General features: G+C 42.0%; 1 protein-coding gene across 2 annotated transcripts in view; it reads left to right on the top strand.

Moving 5' to 3' along the window:
• The window catches only part of grik2 (glutamate receptor, ionotropic, kainate 2), a 172,375-nt gene that overhangs the window by 135,163 nt on the left and 14,361 nt on the right, over positions 1–22,851 (top strand). For both annotated transcript variants that reach the window (XM_048260176.1, XM_048260177.1), the window contains exons 14-15: positions 1,729–1,946; positions 20,317–20,542. In XM_048260176.1, coding sequence (XP_048116133.1) covers positions 1,729–1,946; positions 20,317–20,542 — 444 coding nt within the window. The remainder of the gene's footprint in view (positions 1–1,728; positions 1,947–20,316; positions 20,543–22,851) is intronic.

Below are 22,851 nucleotides of genomic sequence, written 5' to 3'. Positions count from 1 at the left end.
TTCACAGTAGGTTTTTTTAGTGTCTGGTTCACAGTTCAACTCCGGATGAGCCACCAGTAGGTTCCCTAGAGTCCATGTTCAAAGTCACAGTTTCAGTGCAGCACCATTCTGTGTGTGTAAGAGAGTCTTTTTTTTAAAGCAAACTGAGATGTTGTGGCAGCAGGCAGAGGAGCATGTGGCGCAGGATATGGGAGCTGCGCCCCCTAGGCCTGTCTGTGCATGCCATCTCCATGGCGACTACAATGTAGAGAGGCTCCCCTGCCCGTGGCTTGCCCCGCCCCCAGGAAACTGTGGGATGTGTTGTTTGGACATGACGTTACCTTGGGTACATGACAGTCAGCCCCAACCAGGTTTTGTATCGATTCCTGCCCGTTTGCCGCAGAGCGGTCAAAACCACACTGGGCGCTCTAGCACCAGTGGGCGGTAAGGCTTCTTAGCTGGTGGACAAAACAATGTTGTTGCTTTATGTTTTTATTGGTTTTGCCTTGTTTCATGTTTGTTTGTTTCTTTATATTTGTTTGTTATGTTATGCTCATGTTTATTTGTGTGTGTGTTTATGGTTTAGTGGTATTTTTTGTGTTGTGTGCCCTTCTATATCTGTTATATGTACTGTTTATCTATTATTATTATTATTATTATTATTTAACATTTTATATATTTATTCATAATATATTTTATTCTTTGCAGACTGTTATATTTCTCTACTGAGGTACCGTAAATGAGTACCGCAGGCTCCAGGGGATTATGGGTAATGGCTCTGTGGTTGGTGAATGTCGTCTTTCTCTGTGGCGGGCTGGCAAGGACATAAAGAGAGGCAGATAGAGGGAGAGGATGAGAGTTCAAGGAAGTAGAAAGAGAGACATATACAGACAGAGAGGCAGATGGTGGCAGACAAGGGGAAAAAAGAAAGAAAAAATGAGTGTTCTCTGTCTCTCATACACGGCGCACAGGGACAGAAGACTCCAGAAGGAAATGACTGTCATGTCCAAACTTGCTCCTCGACTGACAGGTCACTGAATGGACTGTGAGAAAGTTAGACAAAGGCCATCCGAGACACCCAGATTGAAACTAGCTCTGAGGGGGAAAAGTGCTTTCCTTATTTAGCTCTGAAAACAGAAAACAAAGGGGATGGATATCTTTCCCACAGTCCGTAGACTCAGTAGCTGTAGATGGAATGTGCGAGATCACGGCTTCCAGAATGGCTTGTGATTGCCTGTGGAGAGCTGCAGCCTTATTGCCCTCCTCTAGCCTTGGGCATGCCCACCACCACCACCTCCCCCACCCCTCCCCTGCACACACCTGCTCATTTAACCTGCATGGAATTGCAAGCAGACAGAACAAATGTAAAGAAAATAATCAGTGAGATAGTAAACCAGCCAGGTAGGTTTTTTCTCAGTAGTTCTTGAGACGATGAGAGGTCATTTCCAACAGATGATTTGATAGTCCCCTTTGATCCCTGTATGCATATGTTTTACCCATGATTTTACCCATCTAGTGTAGATGCATGTGACCCCAGAGCCCAGTCAGTTAGGCTGAGAAACCCTCTAGGCTTGGTTCTGGTCCATGTCTGCAGAGCCAGGCCCAAACTACGGTTCCGCTGAGCCCTTCTGCAGAGCCCCCTGAGCCTCTGGTGCTGACACGCACCCCCCTAGCGTCTGTCCGTCCCAAGGTGGGGGGCAGACAGCACCTTCTGACCTGGCTCTCTACTCTACTCTACCTCCTCACCAGGCTCAGAGCTCATGCCCAAAGCCCTTTCCACCAGGATCGTAGGCGGCATCTGGTGGTTCTTCACCCTCATCATCATCTCGTCCTACACGGCCAACCTGGCCGCCTTCCTCACCGTGGAGCGCATGGAGTCGCCCATCGACTCTGCCGACGACCTGGCCAAGCAGACCAAGATCGAGTACGGGGTGATCGAGGATGGCGCCACCATGGCTTTCTTTAAGGTGAGCGGTGATTGACCATACAAAAGCTCTCCCTCTAGGTCCTGTTTGTTATGCTGTGTGTCATCGATAAGTGCTTTCACCATATATGCAGTTTGCAAGTGGTCATCACAATATAATCCTTGGGAATCTGCAAAGGTGACATACAACACATCTATAGGAGTCATATTCACCCATAACACTGTGGAATACTCTGTGCTGGAAGAGTGAATGGGTTTACCATAACCTGTCACTTCAGAACTTATACTGTAGCATTTCAATGCACTGCCTCCAGTTCTGCAGTTTCCATCATAATTCTTGTGGTAAAATACTGTAACCAAATACGGAATGTGTTCCTTTCTCTACATAATTCACATCAGATGGTTTAAAGTGAAAATAGTATAGTGGATCCTACACTGGGATAGCAGCAGCTACACTGTTAAAACACAGCTTGCTAGTTGTTTTTAACACATCTCTGTGTCCAGATAGGGACAACACAGTTTGTGTTGTTTCCTTTTTTATCTGTTATACAATATGTGTTGAAAATAACACAGCTTGCATTGAAAACAACACAAGTTGTGTTGTTTTTTAACACATCTCTGTGTCCAGGGTTGTAATTCCAAGTACGTGGTTTAGTGACAAACCTGGGTAAGTTAACACAGAGTGGTGAAGTGGTAAACCTCCTAGTAGAAGAGCTGTATGGCTTCATTCTCTTAACAAAACAATGTCATAGGGCTCTTGTTGAAGGAGGTTTACCACTTTAACTTACCCAGGTTTGTCACTAAACCACGTACTTGGAATACCCCCCAGATAGGGAGAACACATTTGTTTTTAGAACGTATTTGGAAATAAAAGTTTGATTGCTTGCCCTGACAAAATCCAGAAGCATGTTAGAGTTTCTTCCCTGCTGGTGATAATGGTTGGACAGTCTAAGAGGGATATAATCCTAGCCGTTTAGCCGTGGATTTGACGCTACGTCTGCTAAACAGTCAAACTTGGGTTGTGTAATCCCCTCGGTGCTTATTCATGGGATGACTCGGCGGCGGCGTGTGAGATGCTCTTATTAAAACCACTGGTCGTTTCCCTGAACGTGCAGAACATACAGTATCTCCTCCTTGTCTGGATCTTTGTCCCGCTGCGCCTGTCAGAGCACTGAGGTTCATGTGAGGCGGAGACTGCCCAGTCGGGCATGAGTCGGGACGGGACCACACAAGGGTCGCCACTGTCTGCCACATTGTCATGAAATCTGTTTTTACAGATGCCTGGTACATCTTATGGACTTACATTTGTTCCTTAATTGTTCTTCTTTATTCTTTCTCTATCCTTAAATGGCAAACTGGGAACAATGATTGTGTATTTGTTTAATTTGGGTTTTGCTCACTGAACTGAGACATGCTTCCTTTTCAAAACAGACAAAATAATCAGGATGATCTGTCTGTTATGTATTTTATATTTAATCAGTTTGTGTAAAATGTCATCGGAAGTTTAATGAAAGATTCATCAGAATCATGTCATCAGAAGTTTACTGAAACACACAAGACACACATTCAAATGTTTTTCTCAGTCTGTCTGCTAATGTCAGAGTTAGGGCTGAACGATTTATTGCATTTGCGATAATATCGCGATATGATGAAACATGATTTTCAAACCACAAAGGCTGCGATTTGTAATATGTGACGTCACCAAAACGCATTTATACTTGCGCTTGCCGACGCGCCACCGACTCTTCTCACCGACCACTGAAGAAGCAAAAAACGTAAACAAGAGGACCAGCTAACAGTGTCAAGAAAGGTCTGATCAGTAGAGCTACTTTGGTTAAAAATAAACCTCTTCATTACCTTTTGCTCGAACCTACCATGTCCCTGGTTCTAGTTCATAATTCCCCTGTGCTGCTACTCTGGCTGGTAACTTCGTTCACTTGTCCAGCAGCTGACGATTAAAACTCCACGACTGTTTAGGCTGCACAGCAGCCATTCACCTGTGCACTGGGGACTTTGTTTACTGGAGTACAGTGACATTGGGGGCATTTGCGATATCCAAGGGGGTTGGCGGCACAAACATTTCATCTCGCAGGTAATGAATTGATGCATAATGTTATCCGCAAGTAGTTGACACAGCTAACCACCAAAAACCCAGCTAATCTAACATTAGTTTACCAGCTAAAGCTCTAGGCTACATACATGCAGCTAACTGCTGATAACTTTGCCTGTTTAAAGAGTTTTGTCTCCGCGATTGGCTTTGTTGTGATATGAACAAACTAGTTAATTTGCATGCATGCGTATTGCGCTGCAGTGTTGATGATGCTAACCTATAGTTAACACCGAGCCGAACGGTCATTCGGCCGCATTTATTTGCGCTACAACAATCTACAGTAGTTTGTTCCGATTCACGTGCAAGTAGCCTACAGAGGAGAGGAGCTGTGTGTGTGTGTGTGTGTGTGTGTGTGTGTGTGTGTGTGTGTGTGCGTGCGCGCGCGCGCATGGAGAGCACAGGACAAGGAGAAGCCGTGTCAGTGCCACTACATGTAGACCTATTTGTTAACTAACGAAAGGTGGTCATATCTACATGAAATAGAAACGAATCAGAATCATTAAATGTTTACAAGGCTGGAAGTTCAACACATTTTGGTCTACTAATGTGATTAAAGTAGTTAAATAAAAAATATTTCATTCATCAATCTTATTCAATGACCTCATGCCATCATAACATAGGCCTGGGCTCCAGGAAAGAACAGTTTATGTTTAACTTATCTAATTATGTGTTGGTCATACTATAGAATAATATATTGCTTGTCTTTGTTGAATAAGACAGAAGATAAAGAGCTTAAAAATAATCGCATCGCAATCACAATATTGGTGAGAAAAATCGCAATTAGATTTTTTTCAAAAATCGTTCACCCCTAGTCAGAGTCTGTAAGAGAGCGAAATTAGTATCTTGTCAAGCCTGAGTTCTACAGATTATGCATGAATTGGCAATTACTATTGACAGTATTAAATATCTCAAAGAGAATATATACACAGCTTACACACTCCTAGTGGAATAGCATAGTCTCTCCTCTTTCATTAGTTTGAGCATCATCTAGCCATCTTAAACTCTGTTGAGGCTGATGTTCTTGATTGAATGGTTGATCGTCAGATTGACCATAAACAGCATGTATTGATTGTGATGTATCGATGTGCTGTCAGTCAATGAGGACTTCTCAATCTCAACAGCATTCAACCTTTCAGCAACTCAGTAGATGGAAGTCCCGAGCAGTCAATGTAATTATTGACTCCAATTTGCTCTACAAAATAGAATAAATAATACATGCATAATATTAGTAAATTATGTAAATGCTAACATGGAATATTCTCGGATGAATTTTAAAAGCCCTTTTTTTCCATTTCCTCCACTGAAGTATTTTTCTTCTTTTCTTGTCTTGAACATTACCACAACAGTGGACCCCATGGGCTCTCTTTACAATAACACACTGAATTATTAAATGACCACAAACCACGTTCTATCTCTTACTGCCAAATAAAATTACATTTAATTAAGGGGTTCTCACCAAGTTGGAGTGAGCCAGAGAGAGAGAGAAGAGAGAAAGAGAGAGAGAGAGCACATGAGAGAGTGAGAGAGAGAGAGAGAGAGTGCTGAGGAGCACCTAGAGGGACCTGAATAGTACAGCAACCACCGCTGCCGCTGCCGCCGTTCCAGGAAAGATGGCCTCTGGTTGTGGAGCTCAGAGTTGTTTCGCTGCAGCTCAAAAAACCATCAGTGCTGTCTCTGGAATAATGATTTGAGCAGGAACAATTCCAGGCATGAGAGAGAGACAGAGAGAGAGAGAGAGAGAGAGAGATGGAATAAGAGCCTCTACTGAGCCTTCACTATATGAGAGACTGGAGGGGCTTTAGGATGTAAATGTAATATAATGGGTTTTAATGGGCAGTTGATAGATGGTTACTGGGTCTGGGACATGCTTCCCAGAATATATAGATATATATATCAATATATCATAATGCCATAATCTCATCTACATACAAAAACAGGTGTCTAGACAGATATCTTTGGACATACTGTATGTAATTGATGTATGCATATAATCATGCTCCAAAATCCTGCTCGATCATGCTTTCACGCACACACAAACATAAATATACATAGACACACACACACGCGCACACACACACACATAAATACACAGACACATTTAGACAACCACACACACACACACACACACACACACACACACACAGCCATTAATCTGCCCTACCTCCACCATCTCTTCTGATGAGGCAAGACGTGAGCAGGGGGCCCAGTTTCACAAAACATTTTGTCTTACGCTCCTGTACATTAGAAGTTTCTAACTAAAAATGTATTCTTGTAAATCCTCTTCTTCAAGCTCCTGGGACCAACTTTAGCAAAAGAGAATAAATAGATAAATATTTGACATCAAGGGTACAAATTGAATAACAGAAAATATGTTGCCCACAGAGCAAGCGTCTTTGTACAATTTTCAAAATGCATTAGTATACATCTGTGTAGACAGGAGCTAGTTTATTTGTACAATAAAATATTACATTCAATTTCATGTTGGCACTGAGGTGGTTGTTTTGGCTAGTTGGTGATGTATTGGATCCCTTACAAGCTCAATAAATATTCTCTGATGACTGAGACCGTATCTTTTCAGTGATACTGCATCTGCATTTAAAGCAACATTTTCCATTTTTTTTTGGAGTTAGGTTTGATTTAGGGGTCCTCACAGCTTCTTACATTGGTGTTTTTGCACAGGGCCTTTGTGAATTAGGACTGACAGTCCATCATTTTTAGGAATTTCTCTTTAATCGGCGAGTCATGAGCTACGTTCCACCTTCAGATGCTGTGTGAAAACGTCTGTTATGATCCTGCTGAGCCTAAACGAGTAAAAAACAGTCGCTTATAATCCAGACATGTACTTTTTTGAGGCGACGTGCAGTCCAGACATGTACTCTTTTTAGGTGACTGGACGTGCAGTACAGACATGTACTCTTTTGTACTCTTTTGTGGTGAGTGGACGTGCAGTACAGACATGTACTCTTTTGTACTCTTTTGTGGTGAGTGGACGTGCAGTACAGACATGTACTCTTTTGTACTCTTGTGGTGGGTGGACAGGCAGTACAGACATGTACTCTTTTGTACTCTATTGTGGTGAGTGGCAGTGAAAGAGCCCACAAACACTGCTGCTGCAGATTACAGCCTGGATCATGTGAACCAGCCATATCAACAGAAAGATCACAAAGATTAAAGTTCGTCTGTCATGACCTAGGATGAGTTTCACAAGCAGTCTTGTGCTACAAGCACTGTTACTCTCTTTTGCTTTCACTGGATATAGCGCAGTAATGCTGGGAAGGAACATAGTTCAAATCAGCTGTCTTTCATCCGCTCTGGATCTGGGGTGAAGACAACGGCCAGCCCCTCTTTTTGTCATTCCTGCATCTGATCCTGCTGCGTTCACCCTCTCTCTCTCTCCCGCTTCGCTGCGTTCACCCTCTCTCTCTCTCCCGCTTCGCTGCGTTCACCCTCTCTCTCTCCCACTTCGAGGCGAGGCGTGGCGCGGCGCTCCATCACGTACACAGGCATCCCTCTCTACACTTCAAAAGGCATTGTGATCAAACAGTGGAGCTGGTGCTCTTTTTGCAGGCGGCTCCTTCCAAGAACGCCCATCACCAGCGCTTTTAGGCGCTCGCTCTGCCCTCTCCTTTCACCACTCTCTTACTTTGCATCTCTCTCTCTCTCTCTCTCTCTCTCTCTCTCTCTGTGGTTCTCTCTCGACATCAAAACAATCTGCGGCCGGATTTAGCTGAGCGCAGCACCCCCCTGCTCACCTCCACTCTGCTGCCCTTGAGGCGTTTTTTTTCCCCTCTGTTTGTGGAGCCATCTAATCCCCCCTCTCTCTCTCTTTCCCTCTCTTTATTTCTCTCTATCTCTCTTTTCATTTCGTTTGTCTTTCCTGCTCACTTTTTTTTTGCCCTTATGCCTAACCACCGTGATACTGCCGTCATCACTTTTTTAAATTCAGTTGTGGAGGTTTTTTAACATTAAATTAAATCAGTGGTCATCATCTCTCTACATCCATCACTCTTGGTTTTTCCTTAGCCTCTTTGTCTTTTTTTTATCTGTGCAACTATACATCCTGCTTTCTCCATCAGCAACTGTTCAGGTCTCTCTCTGTCTCTCTCTCTCTCTGTCTCTCTCTCTCTCTCTCCCTCAGAATTTCTCTCAGACTCACACATTCTCCCCCATCTTGTCTTCTGCAACCGCAGGAAAACTTTTATGTTATTCTTTTTTCTCTAATCCTCCACTATGCCTGCAGGCCTCTGTTAACCAGAGGTGAGTTTATGGCTGGTGTAGGCTGGGAGGGCTGACTAACATCACACACACTAATGCAATCGGACCAGCAGGCTCAGGGAGGAGGATGAGGGTGTGGGGTGTGGTGTGCCTGGTTGTATGCATCACCTCGGAGGCTCAGGCAAATTCAAGTCTAATGCATCCCAGTGATTCCAAATGAGTCAACAAAGTTCATTTACAATATAGAAAAAGCTACATCTTATTATATTTATTGAATAATTTTAAAGATTTCATTATTACACATATTTGTTCTTTCTGTAAGAGTTTTTACAGACAAAAGATATTTCATTGAGCTATGCTCAGTTTCTATCATTTCCACAAGACAAATCAGGGCTCGCTAACCTTTCACTGCTGAGCCTCTTTATACCATGCGATTGATGTTATTCTACATTCAAATGAAGTAAACGTTGTTTAAACTGTGTCTTCTGCACAAATCAGCTATAGCCAAACATGTAGTCAAACACATACTGTAGTATCCACAGAATGAAAGGTATCACAAACAGTTGTTATATCTTTACAGTAATTTCCTCTGTATTAGTCGCATTGTGTATAAGCCGCAGGACATTGTTTTATGCTAGTTAAAAGAAACAAAACCATATTAATACCATATTAACTGACCCTGTGTATTAACCTCATAAGGTTGAACGTTAGGCCCTGCACTGACACTAGCATTATAACCAACATAGTTTGCTTATATATATCAGGGCTCTACACTAACATTTTTTTTTTCAGGAGCACTTTTGCGCCCAAGTTAAAAAATTTAGGAGCACAGACAAAAATTTGGGCGCACAGTCAGTTCTGTACTTAACTTACACATCTAACATTATACTGCAGCTAACAGTTAAACATGCCAGTGCACCAACTGCGAATATTAAGAATGACTGACAACATTTAGGCTACAGGAAACAGGATTTTAAAGATCAGTGCCTACTTTATTTTCAGTCTGTTCTATTTTCCTACATTTTGTTAATGTAAAATAATATAATACATTGCCATATTTGCATTTAGCCTGTATATCAAGTATCCTGCCAAATGTAGGCCAATTTATTTATTTGTTAATCCATCTATAGCTAAACCAAATATGCCCATGGTGACCTATCTGACTGCATACTTAAATTTTCCCCTTGAGGATCAATAAAGTATCTACCTATCTATCTACTGCCTAATACTACTACTAAAACAGTCAATTTTTTTCTTCCACAAAACCCAACATAGGCTAATCAAGGATATATGTTTTATACTTTTAGTTTTTATTTGAAATATCTGCATTGATGGGGGCAGTAGGCAAACGTTAGGCCTACTTTCGTTTTGCACTTCAGCTTGTATTCGGTGTAAACAAACAAGCATGCGTGGAAGCCTGGAGTTGTCAGTAGCGTTCTACCTTTGAATAAAATGGGAGTATTACGGGAGGCTACTTTTTTTTGCCGGTTCGCTACAGCTATATTTTGCAAATTGCAGCCAATACGTCAACTGGGCTAAAAGGCATGTTAGGTTACCTTTCCTTCTCTTACTGCATTCTCAGAATCTCATCCTGTTCCTCCTATATCCAATGAATTCGGTAATTAGAAGAACTAATTTCTTCAATCTTTGCATCTCGGCTGGCTAGTCTAACTTTCCGCTTTTTCTGCGTGCTCTTGGATTTGATAGAAACAACTACTAGCGAGTCACAACGCGAAACTGCTAACGTTGATGGGAGGTGTAGTTTTTATGCATTCGCGACGTGATTCTATGGTTTGCACCAGTAATGTTTCTCGATGTTGCGGTGTATTTTGTAGACAAACATTGACATGGTTAGAAGTCATTCGCACCAGTGCGCCTAAATATTTTTTTGCACTCGCACGGCATCATTTTTACTCGCATGTGCGAGTGAAATGGGCGCACAGAGCCCTATATATATATATATATATATATATATAGCATATCAGGGGCGTCATGCAAGCCAAAATTCAGAGGGGGCACAATCAGGCAATTTTTTTCGGGGGATACCATTACAATGCAGTTTGGAAGGGACAGAAATACCTTAACAGAGCAAACAGCAACCCTCATCTATCTGAGGACTAAGCTAAAGTATCTATTTTGTAAGTTAATGTAAAACACATAGGTTGGTGAAAGAACTGTAAGCTCAAATTCAGCTCAGCTCATTAAAGTGTAAGCTCATTAAAGCATGTTTAGACACAAACATTTACACTTAGGCGTACTACACATGATTTTAAAAACAGTTCCATTGCAGTTGTTATGCTTTGATTGATATGTGACCTAAGAACAATCTTACATTAAAAAAGTTGCTGAGGTCTGACTTTGTGGCGCTCAGAAATTAAATTAGTTTAATCTTAATTCATGTGATGAAGGACTTTGAACGAAGTTTGACAGGTTTCAGTGCTGAGTAAGGTTAACACTAAATATTTGAATATTTTACTAGTAATATATTTTTCATTACCATTATGGTAAGCAATAGGCTAGGCTTGCTACCTGCAAATCATGAGCAAGTGACCTGATAACCTAATAAGTTATGAGCACATGAGAGAGGCTATTATACTTTCTTGCCCTCTACATCACGGTCATAGTGATCCTATATAAAACAACTTTAGGCCTCCTTTTAAAAGGGTATCCCTTTTCACTACATGGATTAGCTGCCACATACCTGAAGAGAACAAGTGGAGATTGAGAAACATCCAACGCAATGCCTTGGTAGGCCTAATGTTATTAGGTTGGATTTTGTAGTCACTGCAAATTGAACACCCTCGTTTCTATGATACTGGAAACAATTGAAACAGGAGAGTGTGCCAAATATTTGTAATATGTGTAAGAGTTTGCGGTCAACATCAAATCCATAGTTCTAACTATTTGATCGCCAAGTCAAAATTTCCTGGTCAACCACAAATAATTCCACTACTTTTTATTGCTTAGCTAGACTATTTACCACTTCAACACCATTGACTGTAGTATCTGTTTAAACTGTAACTGAAACAGTTCAACTGTTCAAACTGTAGCGTTAACTGTAACAGTTCAACACAAGCAAAAAACATTGCGAGCTCAATGCGCGTGTGAGTTGTAGGGGAACATACAGTACACAGACACCAATTTTAGGAAAAGGGTTAATATTGACTGTTCAGCTATTTTGGTAGCCTGTGGTTTATTACACATCCAGAAGAATGCATTTGAGTCGTTATAGGCTCTGGCTTATTATGGAGCATAATAGGAACAAGTTATGACCAAAAAATTATCAGGGAGGAAAGATCCGAGGGGGCACGTGCCCCCTTTATTTCAATGGGCATGACGCCACTGAAGCAAATATATATTGTGTATATATACATTAAGAGTTCAGATGCAAAACCCTCTTAATCCTGAACATACCATGGTAATACCAAATATCCACTTTAACCCTCTCTGGTTATACTTTTACCTAAGGGACATAACATGATGACAAAACCTCAATGCACTTATTCATGCACATCAGGTTGCATCTTATAAGAAGACTAATGAACATTCTTACATACTTATCACAGTAACAGTTATTTTCTATTGATTTATTTTGTTCATTTATATGTACATTAATATACACACGGCACAGTCATTTAAATGAAATGACCCAGCATTTCTAGCAGCTCCCCTGCATGTTCTAATGAGTGAGGTTGCCTCAGGGCTTAGAGAACCCTTCATCAGTCATTGTGTCTGGGCAGGCAAGTGACACATGGACTTCTTTGTTGGCTTCTGTGCACCCATCACCGCAGCCTTGGCCTTTGGATATGCAGCAGCACTAGTCTGTCAGTGCTTCTCCAGCTGCATCCTCCAGCACGACTCCTGACTGCATGGGAACACAAGATGGCCATTGTCTCATAGCGTGGTCTCACAAGACTAAGCAGGGTTCCATCCAACTAAAATAGCATAATCCACATCACACAGACGCCTGCCAAAGAACCTGCCGTGTACGCTGAGCTGTGGACGGAATTAGCTTTCCTTACAAGTGTGTGTGTGTGCCTTTGGTGTCGATGAGGCATTGCGAACAATATCTGTCAAATCTGTTTGGGTGGATGATTGGTCGGGTGGGATGGAGATGGGGGGGAATACAGTGTTTGTGTTGATGGTGTTCTGTTTTCTCCCTCTCCCGTGATTCCTTTGATTACGACCCTTTGAAAAATATGCAAAGCACTTTGCCAACCAAGACGTCTTGACAAGCTTAACAATGGAGTATGTGTCTGTAGGAGGTGGACCCTAGGGACAGGCTGTCTCTCAGTCCACCTGTACAAGCATGCAGACACACACACACACACACACACACACACACACATGCACACACCCTCACACACACATGCACACACCCTCACACACACATACACACACACATATACACACATGCATACACACACACACACACTCTCTTACACACAAACACACACAAACACACTAAACATCCACTAACATTCAGTTACATCTGCCTGACAGAACAAAACATTAGTAAACACATATACATACTCAGACACATCTTACTGGAACAACTGAAAATTATTCTAACGTACATCCAACACGGACATGTACAATCTCTGTCACACTAACGAGCATGTAGATGTGTGTGTGTGTGTGTGTAAAAACACACACACACACACACACACACACACACACACACTAAAGCCTTCCCCCACAACTGCTCTGCTCTCTGCTTGTGACTCCTGCATGTTTGGGCTGATTGCGAATGAATCCATAATGCTATGCTGTCACTGGATGAACATAATGAGAGCCTACATTTAAAATGGACACCCACAGGCCCGCTGCTAGTTACCCTGTCACTTTGCCCCCAAGGATTACAGGCGTACTTTGACACTACCAGTCAGGGGCATGGATTTCACGATGTTGCTGTAACTTTACTTTTCTGAAACACAGGCTGCTTTTAAATGCTCAGAAATGGTCACAAAGAGGGGACAAAACGATCCACTCCTACAGCGTTAAATATGGTGTCTTGTTTTTTTTTCACTCTCTTGTGAAGCTTTGTCACTTCCTTGGTCTGTAACACCACATCCTCTCAGTCCTTCTCAAAGTGAACGTGACGAAAGAGCGTCTGCTGCTGTGCACATTTCAAACACATCTACAGTGTAGCAGCTTTTGTGTCCAGAGAAGAGGAAGGCCATTATTGGAGGCCATTACATTTCTTGCTAGGTGCTTTTTTGTTTCGGAATGTGTTGTGTGGCATAACCTTCTCTGGTCGTGACAAGCTCTCTCACAGAGGAGGATGAAAAGGTGCAGAGGTCTAATGGTTTGTGCTTGATTAAAGGTTGTCATGCTGGGCCATACTAGAGTTGGGCCATTCATCTTTGCTGTGACTGAGTATCACGGTTGCCCCAAAAAGAATGGATGGACAAAGAGAAAAGGCCAGTGAGACGCTGGCCCCTGAGGTCACCGCTGCTAATTACAGATGCTGATACATGCAAATGGAAGCAGAGAAGCAAGTCGCTCCCAGTACTTAGTGCTGCATTAGGAGTAGCAGCTTTTGTTAGCGAAAGGCCAAGCAAGGAGATTGACAATTTACAAATGTCATGGCGACACACGCTGAACTACATGATTATGGGCTTGTTGTTATGTGCCCTCCGCTTGTCTGTCCCACTAGAGAAGAGAAAAGAGCGGGAGAGAGATGGGTACCATCTCAGAAAACATATCTGGTCTGCTTGTAGAGAAAACCTTATACTTAATCTGTAAAGGGTAATGTGAAATATCCCCTCTGGAGTTTTATGATGAAGAATAATCCCATGCTTTATTATTCTGCAGTTAATATCAAGTTCCGGACATAACTTAAATTAGGTTGTTGGCTTGAATGGTATTGAGATCTCTACAAGCTCACTCCTGGTTTGCTTGTGTAATTGTGTTGTTTCAGCAGAACTGAAATTGCCCTGCTTTCTCAGTAGAAACAGTTACCTGATCAATGACTTCCACTGCGCTGCTGAGAAAGAGGACTCTTGTTAGACCTTTGAATGAAGTTGGTGGAAGTTCGGTCCAACTGAAGTTAAGAATAGTCTTAAAATGATTCAGTTGAGTTCCAGATTTCTTTCCCCTGGCCAGTCTTGGCATAGTGCCCCCATGGTGCTAAAGAGCTATTTTATTGCATGGACATAAAGGTTCGATATTGAGCCTTTTTGAGAATAAAAAGGTCCATTGCCGAACAGACTCTGCTCAGTGTGGATGGGCGTGTTGCATTTATGGTGAGTTATGAAGAACAGGTCTTTCTTTGTGCACCCCCTCATATTTCACTCTCTCTCTCTCTCTCTCTCTCTCTCTCTCTCCTCTGTCCTCACCTCTCCTCTGCTCCGTGGCTCGAAGAGTCCTCATCCGTCAGCGAGTTTGCCGTGTCACCGTTAACAGACTTCGGCTAAGTGACTCCCCGCTCCAGAGACACAGAGTGGCGGGCGGTGGCGTCTCGTAAACCCATGCATTACACCCCCTTTTATGAGCCATACATCCGGTTTTACTGCCTTCTCAGGAGAGCGCCTGCACAGATCTGTACCCTCTCCAGAATCGGACCTCACAGAGCAGACCCACCCCCCCGCTCTGACCTGACAAGCAAATTCCGTTAAAATGCCAGCAAAGTTGAGGCAGGTTGAAATCCACCCACTGTGAGCTCACAAGTGCCTTGTAAATGCTTGACTGTGGAGTTTATCACCCATTTTACTCCGATCCCAGGTGATGTCATTGTGATTAACACGTGTGCGTCTCCAGCTTCTCACCGTTTCATTTAGAGTTCCGACAGCGTTGTTTACCAAATTTTTGGTGCGTAGCAAATTAATAGGGAGAGAGAAAAAACACCACAGCGAATATTGAATGAGGCTATGCTAATTCATGGCCACTTGGGCATGATCAAAGGATTACGGGAGGTGCTGGTCTTAATCAACCTGCATCCTTCAGACTGACACAGGAAGTCTCAGACAGGAAACTAACTTGGGTATCTGCACCAAAGTTGGTGAGATAGCAACTTGTGATGGTAAAAGACATTGTAGGTTACGTGTGTGTATGTGTGTGTGTGTGTGTGTGTCTGTGTGGATGAGAGGCAGATAGAAAATATGTGTAAGTCTGTAGGTGTGTGTGTGTGCGTGTATGAGTGTGTGTGTGTGTGTATGTGGTGTGTGTGTGTGGATGAGAGAGAGATAGAAAATATGTGTAAGTCTGTAGGTGTGTGTGTGTGTGTGTGTGTGTGTGTTTGTTTGTGTGTGTGTGTATGTGGTGTGTGTGTGTGGATGAGAGAGAGATAGAAAATATGTGTAAGTCTGTAGGTGTGTGTGTGTGTGTGTGTGTGTGGGTGTTTGTGTGTGTGTGCGTGTGTGGATGAGAGACAGAAGTCTGTAGGTGTGTAAGTAGCGTGTGTGTGTGTGTGTGTGTGTGTGTGGTGGTGTGTGCGTGTGTGTGTGTGGGTGTGTGTGGATGAGAGAGAGATAGAAATGATGTGTAAGTCTGTAGGTGTGTGTGTGGGGGTGTGTGTGTGTGAAGGGTGGTGGGGTTAGCTGGGAGAGGGCTTAGTAAAACTTTGAGCCTTGTGATCTCCAATACAAGGGATTGCTAGGGTTGGAGATTTGACATGCAGGTTTTTCCAAGTCAGAAGTGCAAGCCGACAAGAATGTCGCTGAGATAAGACCCGAGGAGATGAATGTAACCAAACAACTCTGCTTGGAACAGAATATATCAGACACACAGAGCCATGCAGACCAGAAACAAACAGTACTAAGGACTGGAAATGTGTCTGTTTCTGGGTAATTCGTTTCCTGGGTAAACTAGTCAGGTTGCCTTCACACACAATGAAGAGTCAGGATGTTCGAAGTTATGAGATTATTGGGCGGTCAAATGATTAAAAATATTTCAATATAATTAATTACATATTCTGTAATTAATTAATCTATATTTAATCGCATGTATCAATATTTGCTATGAACATATTTAAAAATATTTCAATTCAAATAAATGTATTTAATTTCATTAATTTAATTTAATTAATTAAACGAATAGCCAAGCCAACATTATAGACCTTAAAGTTCAACGTCTCTTTTATTATCATTTTCACTGTCCTGACGCAGGAGTGTCAGTTTTTAGCATGGTAGCCTAATGCAAATTACTGAAGTTTCCACTCACTGTCAATGAGTTAGTTGGTTAGTTAGTTAGTCGGTCATAGGTAGTAGCCTAAACAATAAGTTTGCACTGAACGCCTGGTCGGGAGTGGCTTGACAAGGCTGGCTGCTAGTGTTATTTCGCTATTATCATCAAGGGGTATGCTAGCTTGGACCTCTGTGCTGCTTTGCATTGACGTGATATTTCAGACTTTACAAACTCTTATGGTACGGAAATTCCTTACAGAGATTACAGAGAATGATGCCCCTGTCAACAGTTTCATCTGGGCATTACGTAAATGCTCCATTCACTGGACTAAGCAACACTTTCTCATCTGCCTCCTTCAGTGACTACAGTCACTGTGGCTAGAATTGCGCTGGGTCAAAGGTTAGAGTTAGATGTTTTTTTTTTTGGTAACACTTTATTTTAATGTGTCGCTGTTACAGTGTACCTACCTAATTAGGTACAGTGGTACAACCTGTGTAACAACATGTACTATCAGGTACTATCATTGTACTTGCATTATGTATTTGTGGGTACCTACATATAGTTGTTACATTGTAATACTGAGTGCTTTTACAAAAATTTGCCAATTTGCCTAAATTTTCATCAGAGGCAAAGAGCTGACCTGAGACCTGCTGGATGGGGTAAATCGGGTCATGATAGATTTGATATACAAAGCATGCTTAGCTCCAGTCAAGGCCTCATTGTCTTCAGTGTACATGTAACAGCTGTGCTGCTACAACCTTGTTACTCTTTGATACAGTGGAATAAACTGGAACAGGTCTTGTCTTGGAACAGGTCTACTAATTCACATGTACTGTGTGGTGTAACAGCAGACACGTTTCAACACATCAATTACAGGATGCATAACATCATTGACAGGATGTATATATGTAGATGTAAGTACTTAACTGATACACTTTATTTTAATGGGTTTATTCCACTGTATCAAAAGAGTAATAAATGTGTACCAACACAGTTGATACATGTAATACAGTATGTAAGGTAATGGCAGACATGTTCCAAGACACCAATGATACAACATACATGTAATATGTCATTGTAAGTACTTAACTGGTACACTTCATTTTAATGGGTTTATGCCACTGTATCAAAGCGCAATAAGTGTGTACCAACACAGTTGATATATGTACTATGTAGTGAATTAGTAGACCTGTTCCAAGACATCGAAGACATAACATACACGCATATGTACATGTAAGTAATTAACTGGTACACTTAATAGGTTTATTCCACTGTATCAAAGAGTTACAAGGTTGTAGCAGCACAGCTGTTACATGTACACTGAAGACAATGAGGCCTTGACTGGAGCTAAGATGCTTTGTATATCAAATCTAGCATGACCAGATTTACCCCATCCAGCAGGTCTCAGGTCAGCTCTTTGCCTCTGATGACAATTTAGGCAAATTGGCAAAGTTTTGTAAAAGCACTCAGTATTACAATGTAACAACTATATGTAGGTACCCACAAATACATAATGCAAGTACAATGATAGTACTTGATAGTACATGTTGTTACACAGGTTGTACCACTGTACCTAATTAGGTAGGTACACTGTAACAGCGACACATTAAAATAAAGTGTTACCGATTCACTGAAGCCATGCATGTGTGTTTAAAATGTGTTTGTGACACATTTTTACATTTTGAACAGGCTTTAATATTACGGTGGCTTGCATCATGCCACAAATATTATTTTCAGTGTTTCACAACTGAACTGGTATTTATCAGTGATCCCCTTTGGTGGATTGGAGTGTCAAATGTTTATGGATGGATCCTGTTTTTTTTGTATTTTTTTTCTATGTGCCTACCTCGGGTTGACTTTGAGCTTTAGTTGGTTATCTGTTGGATTTACGAGTCTGTCTCGGCCCCGACGGGCATTATTGGGGAGGTGGAGATGGAAAGGTGAGGTGTTTGTGTGTGTGTGTGTGTGTGTGTGTGTGTGTGTGTGTGTGTGTGTGTGTGTGTGTGGTGGTTATCCATCCCACCCGCCCCTCTGTCTTTGAGGGAGGGCTCCTCTGCCTTATCAGCACTCTCTAGTCTGCATGCTCAATCTCCTGATTTGTCAAGGGTGACTCGGAGAGATTCTGATAGGCACTTCGCAAATCACCCGGTTGGTCTAAAATATCGACCCGTCACAGAAAGTCATTACACACAATAATGGCAGATCGGACCTTGAAGATGTGGCTTAATTGGGTTCCAAATGCCTTCGAAAAATGGCCCTTGTGAAATAAGTGGACCTGTAGTCTTTTAAATTGTGAGGTATCTTTACCTTGATGACAGCTCTATCACGATCGCACATGATTTGAAAACTAAAGCTACCATTTTACTTTCAGGAAACATAATCAAATCTGCTAAGCACTGGTAACTAAACTAAATGACAGAGGAACACAAACGTTATAGAAATCATGCATTTGAGACAGTAAATCTAGCATTACAACCTTTTGACCAGTGCCAGTCTTGATGTCTCACTAAATTAGTAAAGCAGTGGGCAGTAAAAATACCGAATGGGTACTGTATGGGAAGTATAACAGAAAAATGAACAGCCTTGAATTAAATTACATCTGTTTCTGTGGTTGTGCAATAGTCTAAACTTGAACTAATCAGTCACGATGTGCATGCAAATACAATAGTCTTAAATCATCCTTCATGGTATGTTTATTTTCATATCTCTCAGAAATCAGGAAATGTGTTCACTTGAGCATGTATCTTTTGTTAAGTGCACCCCTCCTGCGGTTGGTCAGAATCACTAGCATTGTCTTTGGTTAGTATCGGTGTTGCCTTAACCTCAGATAATGAGACATCCTGGGAAAGGAGGAGAGTTCAGCTCAGACGAAATTAATGACATGTTTGCTAATGACATTTAAAAAATAATTGCATGTAAATCATTTGGCATGCTCCAACACACCCACACACACACACACACACACACACACACACACACACACACACACACACCGAGCTCATCTCTTATACAGAGTAAACTTTCTCCCACTCACTCGCTTCAGTTTTAAGCATTTGTTTACTCGCTTGCGCGTGTGTGTGTGTGTGTGTGTGTCTGTCTGTCGGCCTTGTGGTGGCTGTCTACCGCATCCAGAGCCAGTAAGCAGATTTATGTCAGCGTAGATTTAATTTGCAGTCTTTGCTCAGCTCTGCAAACTGCAGATGGTTTCCCATCAACACAAAACTAAATTCCTTTGTACAAGCTGAGATGGCGTAGTGCCTTTTTACCTCCCCAGCATACCGCCTCATTTGTAACATCGAGTGTAACGTCAGGTGTCAAGCGAGTGCAGCAAGGAAGGCAGCAGTTTACATGCAAATACCCTCCAAAGGAGATGTGAATTAATGGTGATTTTTTTTGTAATAAAAAAGTATGAATCTTATGTAACAATTCCTTGTGTAGTATATTCCCTCAGGAAACATGAGTACTGGTGTTTCTTGTTCTGAATGGGTCTAAGGATGCTATAAAACTGGTTGTTGTACAGTGCCCATGGAAATCCAGAATAACAGTGGATTATGGCCATTACTCCACTCGGGAAAGCACAATATTGGGTCTCACCCACATTGTACAATCCCGCATATTATTTTATGGTGTTCTTGCTGTATCAGATCCATACTACATGGGTATATGTGCTCTCTATTTCGTTCAATCTCGCTCTGCATCTCTTTGAACCAGCATCTCTGCATTTAGTAACAATTTGCAATGCAATGCAAAATGCAATGAGCAAGGTGGTGTGGTTGATTAAAAATACGACGAAGACTTCTGGTAAAACGTTGTTAATAAACCACTCTGGGAGCTTATAGAACAGTGTGTGGGTATCTTTTTATTTTTCAGTTGATTAAAAATATGTTATGATATCATATATGTCCATGAATATGTACAGTGTCTGCATGCTGCCTTACTGTTGCGCTCCTCATCCCTCCAGAAAACCAAGATCTCCACGTACGACAAGATGTGGGAGTTCATGAGCAGCCGGCGTCACTCGGTGATGGTGAAGAGTATGGAGGAGGGCATCCATCGCGTGCTCACGTCCGACTACGCCTTCCTCATGGAGTCCACCACCATCGAGTTTGTCACTCAACGCAACTGCAACCTCACGCAGATCGGAGGCCTCATCGACTCCAAGGCCTATGGAGTGGGCACGCCCATGGGTATGTGCAGCTTTCCCCCATCAGATGATCTAATACAGTGGTTGTCAAACTGTGGTACGATTACCACTGGTGGTACGCAGACTCTCTCTAGTGGTACTCCAGGGGTCTCTGAAATGTTTTTTTTTTCATAAAGATGAAATAATCACTTCAAATTATATCAAAATATATACAATAAAAAATCCTTAATCACTGAAGTTAAATTTAAACTAGTTTTTTGTCTTTCTTGGGGGGGAAATGATGTAAAACAGTATGTACAATGTAAAATATGTAGTTTATTTTGTCTACGCTACTGTATTTTAATGCTGGTCATAATGGTGGTACTTGAGCTAATTGTTTTCTGAGGTGGTACTCATTGTGGAAAGTTTGAGAACCACTGATCTAATAGAAAGCATGAATCATAAATTACGCTTTGAGGGAATTAGTGAATTTTTGCCACATGAAGACAGATTTGTTTTGACTGTGACAGTGGCCTGCCGCACTGAAGTCACGGATCAATATTCTAGGAATTAATTATTACCAAAGGAAATAACTTCTCCAATCAGCTGCACCGGTCAGTGAGATAAATACTGCCTTCCTTGTTCATAGCCCATGTTTGTCCATATTCTAAACTTGTTAATTGCTGGATCTTCCATAAGTTGTTGTATATGCAATGCAAGCTCAATTACATGGCTATTACATAAGTATTACTATAATGCTTCTGATTTGTGGTATTTGCAGGCAGATAAAAAAAATGCATATGGTATTGGCACAAAAATCAGTTTGCAATGAATACTGCCCTCCCCCAAGCTGTTGACAGCAATTTCCATTATGCATTAAAACATACAGTACAGTACATTTTCCCTTTTTTTCTAGAAGTCTTTTTTTAATGAACTTTTGTTTCTTTGCATACACAAGTAAAAACCCACAGTCTGAATCGGTTCTGCTTGCAGAGTAGCTCTGGTCACAGAGTTAATATGCAGATGGTGTATGGCTTTGACTTCATTTTGATAAATGACTCAGTAATGCCTCAGCGTAGGGTTAGCTTATAGGGGCTAGCATCTCAGTAAATTAATACACCACCTAGTGCTCTTGCTCACTGGATGTTTGAGATGGGGAGAGAGAGAGAGAGAGAGAGAGAGAGAGAGAGAGAGAGATGGGGTGAGTGAAAGAGAGAGTGGGAGCCCCTAGGGTGAACAAGGGAGGAAATAGATGAATATATAAAACAAATAAATGAATGAAAAACGCGGTGGTGCTGTGCGATGGTCTCCCACTCCCGTGAGAAGGAGGCTGAGGAGGAGTGGGATCTGATTACCGGGCTCAGCGGCAGATTGTCTTAATCCTGTTATACAGGCAGCCCCTAGCTGTGTCAGCTGCACAAGCGGGGGGGGGGGGGGAGTCTTCTTTAAGTACCTGACTTTTCAGAAAAAGAGAGAGAGAGAGAAAGAAAAAGTCTTTCATGGCATCACCTGGAGACATTCAAACACAATGACCCCACACTATGTTAAGGCTCGTCACTCGTCTCTTTGGTCTTTTTTCTTTTGTCTTTCTCTTTTTTGAAGTAATGGAATTAGAGTCTCTGTGTTACCTTTCCCAAGGATTAGACAGTTTCTTTAAAAGTATTCAGGGTGTGCTATCTGAAGCACAGCCATGTGTGTGTGTGTTGGGTTAAAATGGCGCCGTTCAAGGAGGTACAGCAGCACACTTAGCCATATGTTTGATTTCCTGAGTAAACACAACTCATTTTAACAAACAGCTCAACTAAGCTCAGCTCGTGTCCGCTAGCAGCTGAAGCGGTAGCACGTGAACATTCCCACACTACTCTTGTAGCCTCTGGAAGATCTGGTGTAGGGGAGGGTTTATGAGCACGAGGTAACACGAGGAAGCTATTGTTGAGGAAGCTATTTTGTTTGAGGTGTTAACACACCTCGAAGTGAATGCTTATCCTATTTAATTCACTAAAATGGCTTTATTTTTATTTACACAATAGGAATGTGGCCTTAAAAAACTCAAAATTTCTAAGCTACAGAAAAACAATGGCAGGTGGTGTGTGTGTGTAGTGAAGCATAGCATATCGATGCACACCGTCTCTGAGCGAGTGTTCTCTCCGCTCAGAATCCCAAGTGCCTTCACTTTGAACACAACAAATGTCTGAATGTTTGAAGAAGCACCTTGATGGGGGTTTCAAAGGCCTTCCTCGGCCATCTCCACAGTGCCTGTCTCTGTCATCGGCCCCCGCCATGTAAACGAGATGAGTAATTGACCAGCCATGCAGGCCCAGCCATGTGCAAGGCAGATACTTGATTGGGATCATTAGGGAGGCGGACTCTTAT

This window comes from Alosa alosa, chromosome 13 (assembly GCF_017589495.1).
Source record: "Alosa alosa isolate M-15738 ecotype Scorff River chromosome 13, AALO_Geno_1.1, whole genome shotgun sequence".
NCBI classification, from domain to species: domain Eukaryota; kingdom Metazoa; phylum Chordata; class Actinopteri; order Clupeiformes; family Clupeidae; genus Alosa; species Alosa alosa.
Note: the sequence above shows the minus strand (reverse complement) of the source record. Positions and strands in the feature narration are given on the sequence as shown.